Here is a 19,540-nt window from a genome sequence, read left to right on the forward strand (position 1 = left end):
GTGTTTTTGTGGTGGTTTGGGCAGTTTCGGACGTGAGGGAGCCAAGGTTTTGGAGTAGGGTTTTTCTGGTTTTTGTTCTTCTCCTTTAGGAAGAAGACGGATGAACAGTGCCAACCTTTCCAAATTTTTCCAAAGCCCCCCCTTCCAAAAGTGTTTGTCCGTGTATTTAGTATCCCTTGCCAAGGAAAATGAGCCCCACGCGTGGTGGGGTTCAAGACTTGTGTCCCCCACGCGTGGTGGGGTTCCCCGTGCATGGGATTCCGTCCGTGTTCCCCACGCGTGTCCCCTCATGTGTGGTGGACTCGGATTATTATGGGCTAGGTCCGAAATTAGGCCTAAAAACGGGTAGTTTGAACCCGAATATTATTCTTTTGCCCGGACCCGATTAAGAACACGACGTTGTTCGACTAATCCTATGTAAGCAAAATAGCTACAAAAAATAAGACTAATATTTAAACAAAACTATATCTTTTTTTTAATATTTTTCAAGATTAAAATAGCTACGAAATATTAATAAAACTATTTTTTTTGTAATTTTCGTTTTTTATATAAAGATATAATATAAAGTAATATTTTTGTATTTTTTTCAAAATTATAATGACTACAAAACATTGATAGAATTATATATTTTTTTGTAATTTTCGAATTTATATAAAGTACCAAAATAAAGTACAATTTTTTGTATTTTTTAAATTTATGAGAAATACATAAACTAAAATTTATATATATATTTTTGTAATTTTCTTTTTGCAATGAAATAAAGTAAAATAGTCAAAATAGTTATATTAGACCTAAATTCACATATTCACGCAAAAAATGTGAAAATTCTCGGGGAGGGTCAAAAATCAGGTGTCTACAGTCACATTAATCAGGAACATATCAACCACCTTTTCTTCCATTGTCCTACAATAACACACATCTGACAACATTTGGGGCTGACATGGTTTACCACAACCATCACCACATCCTCTCCACCATCGGAATGGTTAAGGCAACTTATAACATTAAGCTGAACAAAATTCACTACAATATTAATTTTACAACTTTTATCACTTACACATTGTGGAACATCTGAATTTCGCGTAACAATCGAAACTTTAATAATAGCACACACAAATTACACATCAAATTAATTACTCAACAAGCTTTGGAATATACGTACCTAGCCACCAATATGGTAACTCCCAGAATACCCAAAATAATACCTATCAAGTGGCTGCCTTCAAAACACAATTCATTCAAATTAAATACTGATGGGGTAGTATCACCACACGCTCATAAAGCAGGTATAGGAGGGCTAATACGTGACGCGAATGGAAACTGGATCATAAGCTTCGCAGGAAATTTGGACACGACAAGCACAATAAATACAGAACTTAGGGCATACGAGGTAATAACACTACTCAAAAAGGATAACATAGCATATACTAATATACTCGCTGATTGCAGGCACCTCATGGACCACATGCCTAGTGTTACAATTGCACATACCTACAGGGAGGGAAACGAGGTGGCTGATTGCTTGGCAAAAGCAGACTGCAACATGGAAGCTGCAACCAATTTTACTATTTTTGAAGAGCCACCAAATTTTGTAAAATAACTTTTGAACATGGATCAAGCAGGAACAGTTCGTTATCAAAGATCTACATACGAACCATCGAGCCATGCTGTGAACTTGGACCAACCCACTTTTATTGATACGCAACAACACACAAGCACACATGCACTCGTTGGGAATGAAGAAACTGTTCATTTATTTTATAGCAATGTTTGTAATACTATAAATACAACTAAACTCTACCGTAGATGTCCAGGCATCGACCTCTTTATAGTATTCTTATTTTGTTTTAATTAATGCAATATTATCTTTCTAACCATAAAAAAGAAAAAAAAGGTGGGGAAAAAAGAGGCCACCCTAGTAAGTCTTTAGCCGCTGCCACATTTTAAAAATTTGTGCAAGTCTCTACTTCAGATTCTCGTTTCAAGTTTCAAATCTTCTACTGAAGTAGTGGGACTATATTTAGCCTTCGCCATTAGAAGAAACTCGCAAGCACGAATAAGCTCTCTCTCTCTCTCTCCTCCTATAAACCCTTAAAAAATCCTACTCTCACTCTTTAAATCAAAATGTTCTCTCCAGGAACTAAGAGATCAAATTTCACCGCTCGCAAGAGTAAACCTACTACTGTTACTGACTCACCGGTGACGCCGTTGACGGAGAATAGAAGGACGGCTGAAAATGACAATTCTATCCCTAATCGCCCTACCACTGGTACTCCTGCTCCCTGGGCTTCCCGTCTTTCTGTTCTAGCCAGGTAACACGCACACACTCTCAAATTCCATACTTATATATAAATTTTACGTTGTGTATTTGTATAGATAAAGCGAACTACTGTTGATGTTCATTTTATTAGGAATTGCTACTTGTTACTCGAAATTTTTATATCTAGTTTATGTATATTGTATATCGTGAAATTGCTTTTTTAATTCCTCCCGCTACCTGCTACATTGTGTATATGTGTAAATAAACTGAACTACTGTTAATGTTCATTTTATTAGGTGTTGCTACTTGTTACTCGGAATTTACATTTCTAGATTACGTATATTGTGGATCGTGAAGTTGCTATTTAGTTCCACCAGCTACCAGCTAAATTGTGCATATGTCTAAATAAAGTGAACTACTGTTAATGTTCATTTTTTAGGTTTTGCTACTTGTTACTCAAAATTTACATTTCTAGTTTATGTATATTGTAGATTGTGAAATTGCTTTTTAATTCCTCTGGCTACCTGACTATCTCCCACTAGTATAGGTACTGGTAACTCTACCCACCAAGGCTTTGGCAGATGGGAAGAATTTACCAAGTGTTTTTTGCCTCCAATTGCATATGCAATTCCATAATTAGCTAAATGTTATTGTTTGTTTTCATTAATTTTTCTAAATTTTTTCTCTTCATTTACTGTCGCGGTTGTTTTCAGATAATGCATACATCTTCTCAGTTGTTCAATTTGCTGTTTTACTGACCAACACTTGTATTCCCTGTGTACTGTATGTGAAGTAAAAGGGAGTGGTTCTACATTCGCTAACTAGTTCATTTGACTAACCTATACACTACTAGATCAAAATATTATAGTGTCAAATGTTGCCTATTTTATTTGTATTTGTCATTAGTTGATTGTTCGCAGGGGATAAAAGTCGTAGAAGTATATTTGAATGGAAACTGATTAAGATGGTGTTTGATTGTTAATTGTCATAGAATTCCGCCTGCGAAGAAGAGTGATAAAGGCGAAGAGACTGATCCAATTCAGCCTGTCTATGTAGGAGAATTCCCACAAGTCCTACGTGATGAACAGGCAGTTTTTCTTCAGAAACATGCTCCTGGTTGGTGAATGTGCTGATACTTTTATCTTGTATGCTTAAACTTTTCGTCAGTACTGCTAAAGGAAATTAGTTATTCTTAGTTGTGTCCCCTTTTTCCATAATTAAGATAAGAGTTATAAATTCCACCATTCCAGTGCTTTGAGTACCTGCTATACAATGAAATGTCATCTTCTCGAGTGATTGATTTTGTGATTGCACATGTCTTTTTGTTAAGGTAATGCATCCATCTCCGGTGGAATGGATAAGGAAACTTCCTTAGCATGGATTATATGTGGAAACAAACTCTTTATCTGGAGTTACTTATCGCCAGCAGCTTCTAGGAACTGCATTGTTCTTGATCTTCCTTCTACAATGTTCGGAAATGAAGATGTTGGAAAATCTTCTAATGATTGGTTAGTTTGTCTCATCAATTGGAGTACGAGTACCAATAAAGTTGTTCCACAGTGCACTTCTGCTGGTATTATTGCATGTAATCGGAAAACTCGTAATCTCATATACTGGCGAGATATCTACTCTCCAGCTCGGAATGAACCAGTAGTTAGTTTCCCTGAGGAGTCTGAGGTAAGTTTTTCTACTTCTGATGTGAAGGGCACCCCGACCAAGTCACATCAGAAGAATAAACCTGGGAGCAGTGTAACTCGTTCAAATTCTCTCAACTGTCTGATTGCTTGTGCTGTCCCTGAGACCCAACACAGTCATGCCTCTGTTGCTCTTGCTTGTAGTTCTAATGGCGAACTTTGGCAATATATCTGCAGCCCCAGTGGAATTCAGCGCAGAAAGATTTATCAGGACATGTTAAGTAAGAGCTCTCAAGGAAATGATGGTGGGCAATTCTTTGGAGGCAGGGGCTACCCTAGATCACTGGTTTGGCAGTCTCTGTCCCAGTCCGCGGACAAGTCCGACAGGCAGTTTCTTTTATTGACAGATCATGAAATACAATGTTTTTCTATTGAACTTTCTGCCTCTTTCAATGTTTCTAAGATCTGGACTCATGAAATTGTTGGCACTGATGGTGACCTGGGTATCCAGAAAGATTTGGCTGGGCAGAAGCGAATCTGGCCTCTGGATTTGCAGATTGATAATGATGGCAAGGTTATTACTATTCTCATCGCGATCTTTTGCAAGGACCGTGTCACCAGTTCAAGCTACACTGAGTATTCACTTCTAACCATGCAATATAAATCTGGGGTGAATGTCTCTTCCGAATTTGTGCAGCCACATGAAAGGATTTTAGAGAAAAAGGCTCCTATCCAAGTGATAATTCCTAAAGCTAGAGTTGAGGACGAAGAGTTTTTGTTCTCTATGAGATTGAAGGTTGGGGGTAAGCCAGCTGGTTCAGTGATCATACTTTCTGGTGATGGCACTGCAACTGTCTCGCATTACTGGAGAAACTCTACCCGGCTTTATCAATTTGATCTACCATATGATGCTGGAAGAGTTCTTGATGCTTCAGTTTTCCCTTCTTCAGATGATGGCGAGGATGGAGCTTGGGCTGTACTAACTGAAAAAGCTGGGGTATGGGCTATTCCTGAAAAGGCGGTTTTACTTGGTGGAGTTGAACCACCGGAGAGAAGTTTGTCACGTAAAGGAAGCTCTAATGAGAGGTCATCGCTGGAAGAGAGGAAAAACCTATCTTTTGCGGGTAATGTTGCTCCAAGAAGGGCGACTTCAGAAGCATGGGATGCTGGAGATAGACAAAGGCCAGGTCTTACTGGAATTGCACGTCGAAATGCTCAAGATGAAGAATCTGAAGCTTTACTAAATCAACTTTTCCATGATTTTCTTTTATCTGGGCATGCGGATGGTGCTTTCGATAAGTTGAAGACCTCAGGGGCATTTGAAAGAGAGGGGGAAACAAATGTATTTGCGAGGACAAGCAAATCAATTGTGGATACCCTCGCAAAACATTGGACAACCACCAGGGGTGCTGAGATTGTGGTTTCGTCTGTCGTGTCCTCGCAACTTCTTGAAAAGCAGCAGAAGCATAAAAGATTCCTTCAGTTCCTTGCTTTATCCAAGTGTCATGAAGAACTATGTTCTAGACAGAGTATGACCTCTTCGCCATATTATGTTTTGCTTCTTCCTCTTAGGCCTCCCAATGTGGTAGAACAATGTGTGTGTTTGGCATGGGTGAAGTCATTGTCCCTGGAAAATAATTTCCTCTAAAACGTATTCCGGCATTTGTTTTGTGAGTGAAAAATATTTTCCAGAACAAATATGTATTTGAAGTTAATAATAATATTATCAGTGTGTTCCGATGAAATTTTGCATACTAATGATTAATAATGTCTAAGCATAAGCAGTGTTGTCAAAGGTGCGCTTAAAGCGCGCTTAATCCCTGAAGTGGGGCTCAAAACATGTTGAGCGCTTCGCCTCGCTTTGTGGGTGCTTCAGTGTAGCATCAAGGCTCTAAGGCATACTTTTCCTTTCCAATGCGTGTGATCCTGAAAAGGCAACACTAAACAATTGATATTTCACTTTATCGTAAAAAAAATTCAATTTCTTTGTCCATATATTTGTTTTTTATGCTTATAATTATTGTTATTGGACTGCATATACATATTTTTACTTTTTCTCCAATTGCGCCCTTTTTCATTAAAGCCCACGCTTTATTTGCTCTTTGCGCTTAAAGCCCCAATGAACCTTAGAGCTTTTTTGTGCTTTTTGCCTTTGATAACACTGAGCATAAGTTGGACAAGTAATTTGAAATTTAAAGTTATACGGAAAATGACTTCTGTCTCTAAGTGATGGAAGTCATTTTCCACATTTTGATGGAATATATTTTCCTTGGGAGATTTTTTTTGGTAACCAAGCACCTGAAAGAGTATTTCCGCATGGAAAGCATTTTCTAGAAAAAATTACTTGCGCCATACCAAACGCACCCTAAGTTTGACATGATTTATTGCATGTAGAATTAGCTACAAAGAGATTCCAGTTTTAACACTTAGTATGCTTTTCATTTGGTTGGTATGGCTGAGTTCCTTATCAAGGAAAGCCCATTCCAGCCATGCCTTGGCAAGGCCTTCCCAGAATTAGTAAAAAGGCCCTTCTCATAATTGTACTCGTATAGCTTGGAGATTCAAGAAGATAGAGCTCCTCAGTCATGGAATCAAACGCATTGCAACTGCAAAATATAAGCTTGTTTGAAATTATTTTAATCTAGTTAATGGAAATGGTTTCAGTAAAATTTGTGCCAATAGATAGTTCCATTTGAATTTGGTCATAGCGACTGGAAAAACATGCTTTTGTATTATTACGAATGAGAATTTTATGTATATAAAGATGGATATGTGTCATTTTGGTTTTTAGACGAGGGTTTTAGTCATAAGCAATGCTTTTTGCTACACTGAAAGCAGTTTTTACAATATGAAATTGCAATTTTGTACTGGGAACTGAACAAGGGGATAGGAGTGAAGCTTCTTAGTAATTCCATTAGAATCTCGTTCTCCGCACTGCGCACTACATTCTACGCGAGTGAGCAGATTGGACTCATAGGTTAAATGTTATTGGCAGCTTCCTTTAGAACTAAATTTGAATGAAATGATAATGGAGGTGAATATAAATTTTTGAAAAAGGAAAAAGATGTTTGACTTGAAAAGTCATGATCCAGTCTCCAATTACTATACATCCTTGTAAGTTATGGCTGCATTACCTGGTTTTCTGCAAAAGTAGGTTTGAAGGCCTGAAATGTTCAAATTGATGCTGACAATTGGCAATCTTTACTGGCAGTTAAAGCATTGAACTTCCCAGCAAGCAGAGGTCTTGATACTCTTTTAGTAGTCCTTGTCACTCATCTTTTCATGCCATCACTGGATCCGGTTCTCCTGCCATTACTACTCATGAATGGCTGGTCAAATTTTTTTAATATGTGAAACTAAAATAAGTGGAAAATTGATTTTTCATTTCTTGTTTGATGGCTCTTAGAGATCACAGGTTCTGAAAAAGCCAGTCAGACTACCTAGCTTCCAATTGTCCTTGAATGATCTAAGTTAGATGATCAATTGCAGTCTTTTTTGCTACTATTGGTAAGTAGGTATTGCAAGGATGCCATTCGCTAGTCTTAAGTCATAAGTTAATGTCTGCAAAAGCATATTGTCCACTGCTTCTATGTGCTCCTGATATGCTAATGGATTTTGTTCTCCTAGAAACCATCAGTCCTAAGAGTTTTAAATTCTGTGCCAGGGCATGCTTTGCAAATTATCATGGAACATGGTGAAAAGCTTGCCGGCCTGATTCAATTGAGGGAGCTGCAGAACATGCTCAATCAGAACCGTGCCTCAGGAGCTGGCTCTTATTCAACTACTGAGATGTCAATGTCGGGTTCCCTGTGGGATGTCATCCAGTTAGTTGGCGAAAGAGCTCGTCGAAGAACAGTTCTTTTGATGGATAGAGACAATGCTGAAGTTTTCTACAGTAAGGTCTCAGATCTTGAAGAATTTTTCTATTGCTTAGAGAGAGACCTAGATTATGTTATCAGTGAAAAGATGACAGTTGCTGTTCTCTTCCAAAGAACATGTGAACTCTCAAGTGCCTGTGTGACTTTGCTTCGCACAGCCATGACTTACAGAAATGAAAATGACCTTTGGTATCCTCCGTCTGAGGGCTTGACACCATGGACTTGTCAAGAAAAGGTGCGGAATGGGCTCTGGAGCCTTGCATATTTTATGCTTCAACTGGTGAAGGAAAATAATTCCCTGGATGATACCAAAATATTAGATTTTCATTCACACCTTGAAGTGCTATCTGATGTATTATTGGAAGCATATTCTGGTGCTGTAAGTGCAAAAGTTGAGCGTGGCGAAGGACACAAAAGTCTGTTAGATGAGTATTGTAATAGAAGAGATGCACTCTTGGACTGCCTTTACCAGCATGTCAAAGACTTAGTTGAAGGCAAACTGCAGGTAGATCTCTCTTTACCTCTTATTCAATTCTCGTCGAATGTTTGATTTATGTACAAGAAGATATCCCCCCCCCCCCCCCAAAAAAAAAAAAAAGTTTTTTTTTTCTCCCCTATACTTGTCTTGTAGTGTTCATACATGTAATAAAAGGAGTTACCTAAGGATAAGAAATTCTGGAAAAGGAATATAGCGTGAAGTCTTATCCCAGACATTGTTTTTGCTCAAACATATTCATCCATGCAGCATTCGGGTGAAGGATCTGAGGAGCAAAAGTTGGAGATTTTTGGAAAGCTTTCCTCAGGCTTGTTGACTATTGCAAAAAGACACGAAGGTTACAAAACTCTATGGAGTATATGCTGCGATCTCAACAATACTGAACTTCTTAAAAATCTTATGGTAAAGACTTATGTGTTCTGCATGTGTTTTGCTTCTTTAGATGTTTGCCTATTTCTGTATAATAAGCCTTTTCTTGTGCAGCATGACAGCATGGGACCTAAACGAGGCTTTAGTTACTTCGTGTTTCAACAGCTATATGACAACAAACAGTTTTCTAAGCTAATGAGACTTGGGGAGGAGTTTCAGGAAGAACTAGCAATATTTTTAAAACAGCATCAGGATCTCCTTTGGCTTCACGAGATATTCCTTCGTCAATTTTCTGAAGCTTCTGAAACTCTACATGTTTTGTCTCTTTCATCGGATGATAGCTCTGCTATGGATGATGGAACCTATTCATTTGACACCATCATAGAAACAAGTTTGGTGGAAAGAAAGCGGTTTTTGAATCTCTCGAAGATAGCTGCATTGGCAGGTATTCTTCCCTTTGACTTTGTAATTGTGAGCACAAAAGTTAGGTAAGACTGGATTTAAATCGATGCAAGGTCAATATCAGTTGAGGTTAGTGCTTTTTCCAAGTTAGTGTGGGAGGACAAGAATTGAAAACAAACATCATTGTGTTTTTTTTTGATGACCGAGAAATCAGTCTGGGGCCGATCAAACATCATTGTGTTTTATCCCCAATACACTGACATCTTTATGAAACTTGATCCTTTAAAATAATTTGTAAGCAAAGTAGTAGTGGAATGACTTGGACCGGAATAAAGCGGAATGGTTATAACGGACTCATTTCACAATTTCGTTTGAGATTGAGGTGTAGTGTTTGTTTGAGACTCGGAAATAATCTCTAAAGCTTATGAAGTTTACACAACTCATCTTAAGCTTTCTCAGTAAAGAACAGCACCACTATTCAGCAGGTGGAGAGTGGTTTTCAGGAATTACCTTGACTCAGGAAGTTCATTTTCTTCCTTTTACATTATCTACATCTATCTGTGATTAATGTTCTCTTTCCTGAGGGAGGAATATATGGACAGCCGTAAGCGATGGTATTGAAAAATAAAGAAATTGAGAAATTTTTGTGAAGTTTGCTATTTTTTTTTGAAAAAAGTGTGCCAAATAGTAAAAATGGATGATAAATTACCTTATATCAGTTGATTCCAGACTGCTTATAATTATTTGAGCTTGTTGACATTCTTCATCTTCTTCATTTTCCATGTCTTTTGGACTTTTAACCTTTAGAATTCAACAAATTTCATGTTTCCAGTTTACTATTTTTGTATTGCTTCTATACTATTTACTGATGACAACTTGCATTTACTTCATCTCTTGGCAGGAAGAAGTACTAATTTTGAAACAAAGGTGAAGCGCATAGAGGCTGATTTGAAGATTCTGAGCTTGCAGGTATCATTTTAATTTTGTTGCTTATTTGGTTATTGGAGCTGAGGATTTCTGTCACCTCAGTATAAATTGCTCTTTTGTGAACATAACTTGTCGCACAGTGATAACATTACAGATTATTAGGAAAATAGTGATAATACTAGCAGTGCGTACTCAAATTCTATCTTAATATGGTCCATTCATCTCTTAATATGGATATGGATTTGTGTTGTATGGTCTGCTGTTGTCTGCCATGATTTAGTTGCAGACCTGTTATAATCTTTTGTTATGTCAGACTTGGTATTGTGGCTGCCTACGTATTAATCCACAATTAATAGTTGTTGGGGACTCTAGTTGTAACAAATACTTCCAAAACTCTAAATGTGAGGCAAAGAGTAGGCATGTTCCCGTAGTTATGGAAGTAGAGGAAGAAGATCGCAGGCTAATGTCTGGTAATAATGTGAAAATAAAAGACTCTTCTTTGAAATATTCATTGAAATTAATTGAGGTAAAAGTCTGGACAGAATGCGGAATCTATGTATTTGCTGACTTCAGAAGTACCACACCTTGTGAAACTAGAAGCAGCCAGAGACAGCTTTTCTAGAAGAAACATATGAAAAACTACTAGGATGTTAGACAGAGAGGTTTCTTTTAAGTCAGTGCCCCAACCTAGCTAATGTAACCAGTCAGTACCCGCTTTCCCTTTTTGATATTGCTTTCTAGTTTTTTTTCGTTTAATGGTCCACTTGGCCCTTGTGGCAAGGGATCTCTGATAGATGAATATCCTCTCTCTGGTCTGCTCTGCTCTTATTGTCAAATTTACTTCTCTTGCAGGAAGAAATAATGAAACTCCTCTCGGATGATGAAAGCCAAAATATTCGCCAGCGGCTTCTTCCCCCGATGGACCTTATTGAATTGTGCCTGAAAATTCAAAATAGGGAGCTTTCTTTGAGAGTTTTTGATGTTTTTGCTTGGACCAGCTCCTCTTTTATCAAGTCTAATGCAAGCCTCTTGGAGGACTGCTGGAGAAATGCCTCCAATCAGGACGACTGGGAGAGACTGTATCAAGCATCTGTAGATGAGGGGTGGAGTGATGAGGAGACTTTGAGCATTCTAAAAGACACCATTCTTTTCCAGGCTTCGAATAGGTGCTATGGCCCCAAAGCGGAAACTTTTGAGGGCAATTTCCAGGAAGTGCTGCCGCTGAGACTAGAAAATTCTGAGCATGCGAATTTAAAGAACATGGGATCCTCTGTGGAGAATACCCTGATGCAGCACAAGGATTACCCTGATGCTGGAAAGTTGATGCTCACAGCAGTTATGCTTGGAAGCGTTCACTCCGATACTATTAGTATTATGGAAGAGGAGGGACCTACCCCAATGGAGTGATTGTTCTAGTAATCTGAATGATTGTGGGCTGCAGCTTTAACACCAATTGATGATATTGTATATGGCGGTCATGTTTCCTAATCAGTTCCAACTGCTACATCTATATAGGGTGAGTGCTTAGCAGTAGAATGCTTTATGAGTGGTGTCTGGACATTTGGGTGCTTTTAAGAGTTCTTAGCAGGAGAAATTTTTCCTTGTAAATTTAGTTAAAACGTGCTTGAGAATGACAACTTTTTAGTCGGGCATATGAGTGTAGAGAGTTTTTATTGAGAGTCTCTCCGAAGAAGAAAACAAAGCAGTGCATCTTCTATAGATTGAGTCTTGTTTGTACGTTGTTTCATTGTTGCAGAAAAAGAGTGCATTTCTTGTTTGTCCATTGAGTACAACAGAAGATTTAACTTGACGTGATTCATGCTTTACACTTGATAGGAGGCGCAATTGGTTTCTTAGTTAATTAGTGAAAAAGGACGACTATCATTTAACTTTGTTATTCAAAATGAGACTTCAATTAATTTGTTGAGATATAAAAGGGCTATTCCTATATTCGAATCATCTTAAAGGCCGGATAGAAAATGTACTTTATCCATTCTAATTTATGTGAACCTATTTTTATTTTAGTCTGTTTAAAAAAGAATGGTGCCTTTAAATTTGGAAACAATTCACTTCAACTTCCCTAAATGAAATGTTTTTATAGTCACATAAATGCTATGGCAGGGTCAAAGACATAAGTTTCAAAAGCTTTAAAGCCACACAAATGACTTATCTACTTTGCTATTTCCTACATATCTGCCATATCGTTATTTCTCTTTGATTGTGATTTCCCTGTATTGGGGCACTGCAATATGTGGTTTCGCACGTTCTATCAGTTGTCCGTTTATTTTCAATACTAATCGTGAAATCGATGCAACTTCATTGAATGAACTAGTGCCTATATCTTTCTAGGCTCCTGGATTCTCTGCCCCAACTTGACACCTAGTTTAGAATCATTCTTTTCTAAGTACATAAAGATATGTTTAAAAGATAAAGAGGAATTTTCAAAAATTACTATAGTTAAGTGGCTATTAAGGTGCTATAGCTACAATATCAAGTTAGAAGTCTTTTAAAGTAGAGATTAATTTAAACACCTCAGTGACTGGCTGCCAGCATATCTAAAGCTGAAGAAAATCTCACCCAACAGATGTTCGCAAAGCCACGTGGCAGAACAAAGGCCTCTATCTGGTTTGGAAGAATCACAAGGGAAATCCCAAAACAAAGCAAGAACCAATTAGCAGCTGCTGAGGTGTCATCTTGTAATCCTGAAAATCCATTAATTTTGCATAAATAGCCCCCACCTTACTTCTTCCCTTCATATCAAACTCAACAGAAAAGAAAAAAAGAAGCTTCTTTAGTTCACCAATTAAAAAAATGGCCACTTCTGCAATTCAACAATCTGCATTTGTTGGCCGGACAGTGGCTAAATCACAAAATGAGCTTGTTAGGAAAATTGGCAGCTTTGGCGGAGGCCGTGCTACCATGAGACGTACTGTTAAAAGTGCTCCTCAAAGCATCTGGTATTGCTTTTATTTCAAATTTATTTATACATTTATACCTTTTTCTTATTTTTATATAAATCCATGAAGAATTAACTCAAATAGCCCGTGAATGTATAATATATACATAATTTATGTACTATATGTATATAATTATGTATATAATTAAAAAAGTAAACAATTAATATGGCCGGTTATTTGTGTAAAGATCCCTGAATCCATTGTGTGTAACCATACCTGTCCTTTGATTAAATAGGTATGGAGAAGACCGTCCAAAGTATTTGGGCCCATTCTCTGAGCAAACTCCATCTTACCTTACTGGTGAATTTCCTGGTGACTACGGATGGGACACTGCTGGACTCTCAGCTGACCCAGAGACATTCGCCAGAAACCGTGAACTTGAGGTGATCCACTGCCGTTGGGCCATGCTTGGTGCATTGGGTTGTGTCTTCCCTGAAATTCTTTCAAAGAACGGTGTTAAATTCGGTGAAGCCGTTTGGTTCAAGGCAGGAGCCCAAATCTTTTCAGAAGGTGGACTCGACTACCTCGGCAACCCAAACCTCGTCCATGCCCAGAGCATCCTCGCCATTTGGGCTTGCCAAGTTGTCCTAATGGGCTTGATTGAAGGATACAGGGTTGGTGGAGGCCCACTTGGTGAAGGTCTTGACAAGATCTACCCAGGAGGTGCCTTCGACCCACTTGGCCTTGCTGATGATCCCGAGGCTTTTGCTGAGTTGAAGGTTAAGGAAATCAAGAACGGACGATTGGCAATGTTTTCAATGTTCGGATTCTTTGTTCAGGCTATTGTTACAGGAAAAGGCCCAATCGAGAACCTTTACGACCACATTAATGACCCAGTCGCCAACAATGCTTGGGCTTTTGCCACCAACTTTGTACCCGGAAAGTGAAATGTTTAGTCTGTGTTATCTTGCTTGTAAAAGATTGGGCTGTTTAACTTGCTGATGTTTATGCAGAAAATAGTGAATATTTCAGTGGTCTTTTATCATTTTGTTAAGAGCTCATTAAATTCTACTAAAGTTCAGATTATAACTTTGTGCTTACTGAACTGTCCGTCCACATAATGATCCAATTTAAACAAAAAACAATTACTCCATACTTTGCTAAAATAACTAATGTACAATCATGTTTTTCTTTTCCCTGGTAGAAACAATCATCCTATTTCCAGACTGATAAACGAATAATAGATAAAGGGCAGTCCAGTGCGCTATGCTTCCGCTATATGCAGGGTCTGAGGATGGGCCGGACCACAAGGGTCTATTGTATAAAGTCTTACCTTGCATTTCTATAAAAGGCTATTTTCCATGGTTCGAACTGTAACCTCCTGGTCACATGGCAACAACTTTATCTGTTACACTAAGGCTCCCCGAAAAAAGAATAATATTAAAGAAAAAATGGATCAATATCATTTTGAGCTAACATGGACAGTACCAGTGGCAGAATAAGCTTGTTTCATAAAACTTGAGTACACATATTCATGCCAAGGTCAAACATTAGCCTGGAAACGGAAGAGATTTCGGAAACTTTGATCTTGTAATTCATTATATAAATGCGATTTATAGGTAACTTTATTTAATAGAGTTGATTAGTGAGTAACCGCAAATTAAATTACAGTGCATATAACTTAAATTTTTCGGAAAATTATACATTTGGACAAAACAGAGCACAGAAATCAACGAAAATTAGCTAGAACTGAACAGTAAGGAATTTTTCTGAAGGTGCAACCGAACAGAGCATAATAGAACACTTAATAATAATCTTTGAAGCTGAAGCGTGAAGAGCTAGCTGCGACTTATAAGTCGCATTACCTAAAAGTGATTTATAGGTCGCTATACTCGAATGCGATTTATAAGTCGCATTTGTAAGATGCGACTTATTGATGTTAAAATATTAATCTAAATATGCGGTCATATGATGATACGCTATAATTACGTATTTTAGTCGATTATTACACTCTAATTTGCTGCACTTTAGTTGAGCTTGCGCTTTAATCGCTAGTGTTTTGCACTAACTGTGTGTTTTATGCCTTGTAGGAGTGATTCCGAGCTATGTAGATGTTATGAAATGAATTCAAGTGATTTGGAGCTTTGAAGTCTGAGTAAAAGCCCAAGGAATTAAGCCGGGATCGTATTCGGGGGTCAACGGACAACGAAACGAAGAATCGCGTAGGCATATTGCGCACTGTCTAGTAAAATGCACATAACTTTTCCCTTAAAACTCGATTTGGGCTTCACAATATATAGTTAGAAAGTTAACGTAAAGGACTACAACTTTCATGTTTTACGTTTTTCCAAATTCCAAACGGAAAAGGATGAAAAACGCGGCCGAAACCGCGACAGCGGACCTGGATGCAGACTGAGGCAGTGCACTGGGAAAATACCGCACTCGGACCGTGACCGCGAGCGTCTAGACCTAAAAAATTGTCCTTTTTCGCGTAGGAGAAGGTATAATTGTTTGGGCCCGACCCTACTTGGTATATATACATGAAAAAATGGTACTTTGAAGAGGTTGGACATACTTTTGACACAGATTGGACCTAAGGAAGCAGAGATACAATAGGAGCAAGGCGGAGAATTCTTCTACGAGTTTTTTCCTTCTTCTTCTTATTTTTTCATTGTTGGTTATGACTTTTAGCATTGTAGTTTTACATACTATTATGAATAGCTAATTTGTTATCTAGGGTTTTGATGGAACTTTTTGTAGGATAAATTCTTGTTATATTTTTCTATAATTGAGTCGTTAGATTTCTCTACTTGTTCAACTACGTGTTTATTGTTATTGATTAAATGGTCATCGATTGACTGTGCTTATTTATTATGTGTTGCTTGAGAAAGGATACATATTTAGGTGGTTGTTGAACAATGTCACTCCTAACGTATATGAGAAATCAATACATCGGGTTTAAAGGTAGGTTCAGAAATAATAAAGCCTTGACGTGGTCATAATGAGCGGTTAGATAAAGCTAACTAGCGTAGTTTGAAAGAATATGTCTAGTAAATTGTTGTAGCTGCTCGAGAGAGAATTACGACACCTAAAGTGCTCACGATCAGTAGAGAATACATAGGCGAAATTGTTGGGAACATAGCGGGAAGGATTCCAACATTTGGGAAAATCATAACTCTAGACCTCCTTAGTTTTGTCTCAAATTTCATCAATGTTATTTTGATAATTTTACCGCTTTCTAGTATTTGCTAGTTAATTAGTTAGAAATATAAATCTCAATCTTTATAATTTAGAAAAATTGTTCAAACTTGTTTTTTGGTGATATTAAACAGATATAGCTAAGCCTTAGTTCTCTGTGGGATTCGACTCCAGACTTTTAGATCGGATTATATTTGTAACGACCGTTTATCCTTTTTAAGACTAGAGTTGGGCGTGATCAAATTTTGGCGTTGTTGCCGGTGAACTAACGCTGTAGTTGTAGTTGATATATTGCTAGGTTGCGAGTTTGAACTTTTTTTTTTTGTATTTTATTTTATTTTATTATAACCGTTGATTTGAGAAACATGACATCTTGGAATTATAGGATTTTAGGTGTAGATAATTCTACTACTTATCCTCATAAATATTGTAAAGGAAACCACCCGTATCAAAATTATCAAAATATTTCCGAGAGCGAGTTATGTGCACCAACTGAATCTTATTCGTGGAATGTGTGTGACGTGTGTGGTGGTAAAAATGGTCACTTTCATGGTTGTGCCTATTTTTCTTATCTTCCTCCAACCCCTTACTATGATGGTTCTATCTTTTCTTTTGAACTTAATAGGAACAAAGAACCTGGGAATGTGGACCTGAAAGAGATCAAGGATATGCTAAAGTGCCTTCTGGAACAAAATAATGAGAAACAATTGCAGATAGAAAGGCAAAAGAAAACTATTCGCAACTTGGAGGCTCAAGTGAGTAAAGTGGTTGAAGCTCTTAATGCTCAAGAAGCCAATTTTGAGGATAGGAGCCAAGAAGAGCGTAAATTTGAGGTGCTAATTGAGGAGGTCAGAGTAGAACATAAACAATCTAACCAACTAGAATTTGAGGATGGCGATGTTGAAGAAGTGAGAGTAGAGACAACCAAGGACATTGAGGATATAAATTTTGTTGACTCTAGTATCATTGATATTGAGGATGCTAAAAGTCCTGAAGTTCATGTGTGTGAGCGCATTGGTCCACACTACAAGCATTTTTCCATATTGTGTTTGGATGATGATATGGAAATAGAGTCATCCGAACCAATTGAAGAGTCAAGGAATGAGGAACAAGGTGCATATATTTTGGAATTCTTCTTGCCAGAAAGTCAGGATTACATACCTCATACAAAGGCCAAGGAGTGCAGAATACTACATTATTTCCTTGGGCCAGTTAGATTTGTTCAACCGCCACAAGAGCATAATCATAAGGTTGAAGCAAAACTTGGGATTCAATTCATAAGCTCGAGGTGGAGACAAAAAGTGATTCATGTCTTGTTGCGACGTTAAATCAAGCGCTTGTTGGAAGGCAACCCAACTTTAATGTTTTTTATTTTATTTTATTTTTTTAATTGTATTATTTTTGTAGTGTCAATTTTTGATCTTCTAAAACATGGAAAGCAAAGCTATTGGAATGATGCAACATCAAACCAAATGGTTGGAACTAAGTGTGAGGTACCCGCACGAAGGACCAAGCCTGGGAGAAGTCTGAGTACCTCATGAGCTGCTAGTGCTTCGGCCTTTGGCCTACCAGGGAGTTTCTTTTACCCTCTTATTAGTATGTTGTGCATTGGGGACAATGCCTAATTTTAAATGTGGGGTGAGGAGATTCTCTAAGTGACTTTCTATGCTACTTTAGCTGTATTAGTTTGATTGAATAATTATTTTTATTTTAAAAAGATTGGACTTTTCCCGACGATGGATCTATTAGACAATTTTCTTGAGGAATTTAAGTCTAAAGAAAAAGGATAAAAAGATTTTCTTTGTAGGTACTGTAGTAATTACCCCTTGATTTTTCTTTGTGTCGCGGTTCTTTTCCACGGGTTTTATTTGAACCGAGTGTAGTTACTTTTTTTTAGGGAGTAGGAACTAGTGTGAGATGAATTGAATCGCAACGATATCTCTTGACTTTGTTATGCCTCGAGAATAGTGAGTACCTTGGATATGATGCTTAGACTCAATTTTTGACTCTTATAGAAGTACCTTAAATTGTATGATCTTAACTTTGCTTAACTGCTTTGACTATAGTGTCTTGATAAAAACCAATCCTGAATGAGTTATGTGCCATGTGTGTGTGTGTAAGGTTTTGTGTTATTATGTGCGTGCATTTGGTGTCTAGAACTTGTCCCATGTGTTTGCAAAGCGAAATAGTAGTTTTATTCAGTCTTGGAAGTGATATAGGCATTTCTTTGTTGAGCCAGATATATATATTTTACCCGCCTAATTGTTATGTATCGTAGTTAACTCCTTTGAGCCTGTAATCCTGTTTCTTTGGCAACCACAGTACAAGCCTTATCCATTTGTTTGAATTAACCATCTATTTGAACCATTGTAACTTCTCATGAGCACTTGAATTGTTTATGAACTTTGTAAAAGTTAAAATATGGGGTGGTTGGTTTGGCTTTTGAGTGGAACTAATTAAATAAGGAGAAAGGTGCACTGTTTTGAAAAAGTAAGAGCCACTTGAATTGAAAAAAAAAGAAAAGAAAAAAATAGTTGGATTGTTGTGAAAAAAATATTCCTTGATAAGTGGTGGCTTTTGATGTAAGTGTACTTAAAAGAAGAATGTGGTAATATATATTAAGGTGAAGGTGGAGTTTGGTTTGACATAAATATGAGGTTTGATGTTAAAGTATATGTATTAAAGTGTTTATGGAGGTATAGTCACTCTTATATCGAAATGTATCCTACTCGTCCCGCGGCCTACATTACAACCAAATAAAGTCCTACATGATCCTAGACTAAATGAGCTCGATTAGTAGAGTAGTACACTACGGGAAAGCCTATGGTGCATCTTTTGTGCCATATGAATGTTATTTCTGAGAGTGAGTGAATTCTTTCTATCTTGAGTTCCTAAGTGTTCTTAAATTTTATTGTATGGAACTACTATCTTTTGTTGTGTAATGGCACTTGATTCATGAAGGAAAGGTAATGTCAGTGACCTCTATGTTAGAGTAAGTGGGTGAGTTGTGAATAATGCGTGGTACATGCGAGTCAAATCTTGAGGAGAAGATGTTACGCTTTTGTGCTTAGTCTATTTTAAGTATTCTTGGTGTGACGAGTTAGGAGAATTATTTTAAAAAGTTGTATCTATATAAAGTGTAGTTTGATTGCTTGAGGATGAGCAATGGTTTAAGTGTGGAGTATTGATGATAGGCTAGAATTACATATTTTAGTCGATTATTACACTCTAATTTACTGCACTTTAGTTGAGTTTGCGCTTTAATCGCTAGTATTTTGCACTAATTGTGTGTTTATGCCTTGTAGGAGTGAATCCGAGCTATGTAGATGTTATAGAATGAATTCAAGTGATTTGGAGCTTTAAAATCTGTGTAAAAGCCCAAGTAATTAAGCCGGGATTGTATTCGGGGATCAACGGATAATAGAGCAACGAAATGAAGAATCGAGTAGGCATATTGCGCACTGTCTAGTAAAATGCAC

The 19,540-nt window shown here is 37.5% G+C and overlaps 2 protein-coding genes across 3 annotated transcripts; both read left to right on the forward strand.

The window, feature by feature from the left end:
• Window positions 1-1,516: 1,516 nt before the first annotated feature.
• Window positions 1,517-11,754, forward strand: LOC107778265 (nuclear pore complex protein NUP133). Of its 2 annotated transcripts, XM_016598488.2 has the most exons (8): window positions 1,517-2,312; window positions 3,252-3,376; window positions 3,591-5,423; window positions 7,559-8,277; window positions 8,518-8,670; window positions 8,752-9,082; window positions 9,941-10,008; window positions 10,819-11,754. In XM_016598488.2, exons 1-8 carry the CDS (start codon window positions 2,125-2,127, stop codon window positions 11,371-11,373), a joined length of 3,972 nt encoding a protein of 1,323 aa, XP_016453974.2. In that variant the 5' UTR covers window positions 1,517-2,124; the 3' UTR covers window positions 11,374-11,754. The 2 variants fall into 2 exon arrangements, with proteins under 2 accessions (XP_016453974.2, XP_016453975.2); XM_016598489.2 differs by lacking the exon at window positions 3,252-3,376 and having other exon boundaries at window positions 2,182-2,312.
• A 948-nt stretch (window positions 11,755-12,702) lies between these two features.
• Window positions 12,703-13,908, forward strand: LOC107778264 (chlorophyll a-b binding protein 37, chloroplastic). Its single transcript, XM_016598487.2, has 2 exons — window positions 12,703-12,923; window positions 13,159-13,908. Exons 1-2 carry the CDS (start codon window positions 12,778-12,780, stop codon window positions 13,808-13,810), a joined length of 798 nt encoding a protein of 265 aa, XP_016453973.1. The 5' UTR covers window positions 12,703-12,777; the 3' UTR covers window positions 13,811-13,908.
• The last annotated feature ends 5,632 nt before the right edge of the window (window positions 13,909-19,540 follow it).

Source organism: Nicotiana tabacum, chromosome 10 (genome assembly GCF_000715075.1).
Source record: "Nicotiana tabacum cultivar K326 chromosome 10, ASM71507v2, whole genome shotgun sequence".
In the NCBI taxonomy this organism is placed as follows: domain Eukaryota; kingdom Viridiplantae; phylum Streptophyta; class Magnoliopsida; order Solanales; family Solanaceae; genus Nicotiana; species Nicotiana tabacum.

What these genes read in the sequence shown, in the direction of transcription:
- LOC107778265 (XM_016598488.2), top strand. Translation starts at nt 2,125, where the DNA reads ATGTTCTCTCCAGGAACTAAGAGATCAAATTTCACCGCTCGCAAGAGT. An exon ending in TCTTCAGAAACATGCTCCTG is followed by an intron (nt 3,377 to 3,590) that starts GTTGGTGAATGT and finishes CTTTTTGTTAAG; the next exon opens with GTAATGCATCCATCTCCGGT. An exon ending in AACTTCTTAAAAATCTTATG is followed by an intron (nt 8,671 to 8,751) that starts GTAAAGACTTAT and finishes TTTCTTGTGCAG; the next exon opens with CATGACAGCATGGGACCTAA.
- LOC107778264 (XM_016598487.2), top strand. Translation starts at nt 12,778, where the DNA reads ATGGCCACTTCTGCAATTCAACAATCTGCATTTGTTGGCCGGACAGTG. An exon ending in AGTGCTCCTCAAAGCATCTG is followed by an intron (nt 12,924 to 13,158) that starts GTATTGCTTTTA and finishes TTGATTAAATAG; the next exon opens with GTATGGAGAAGACCGTCCAA.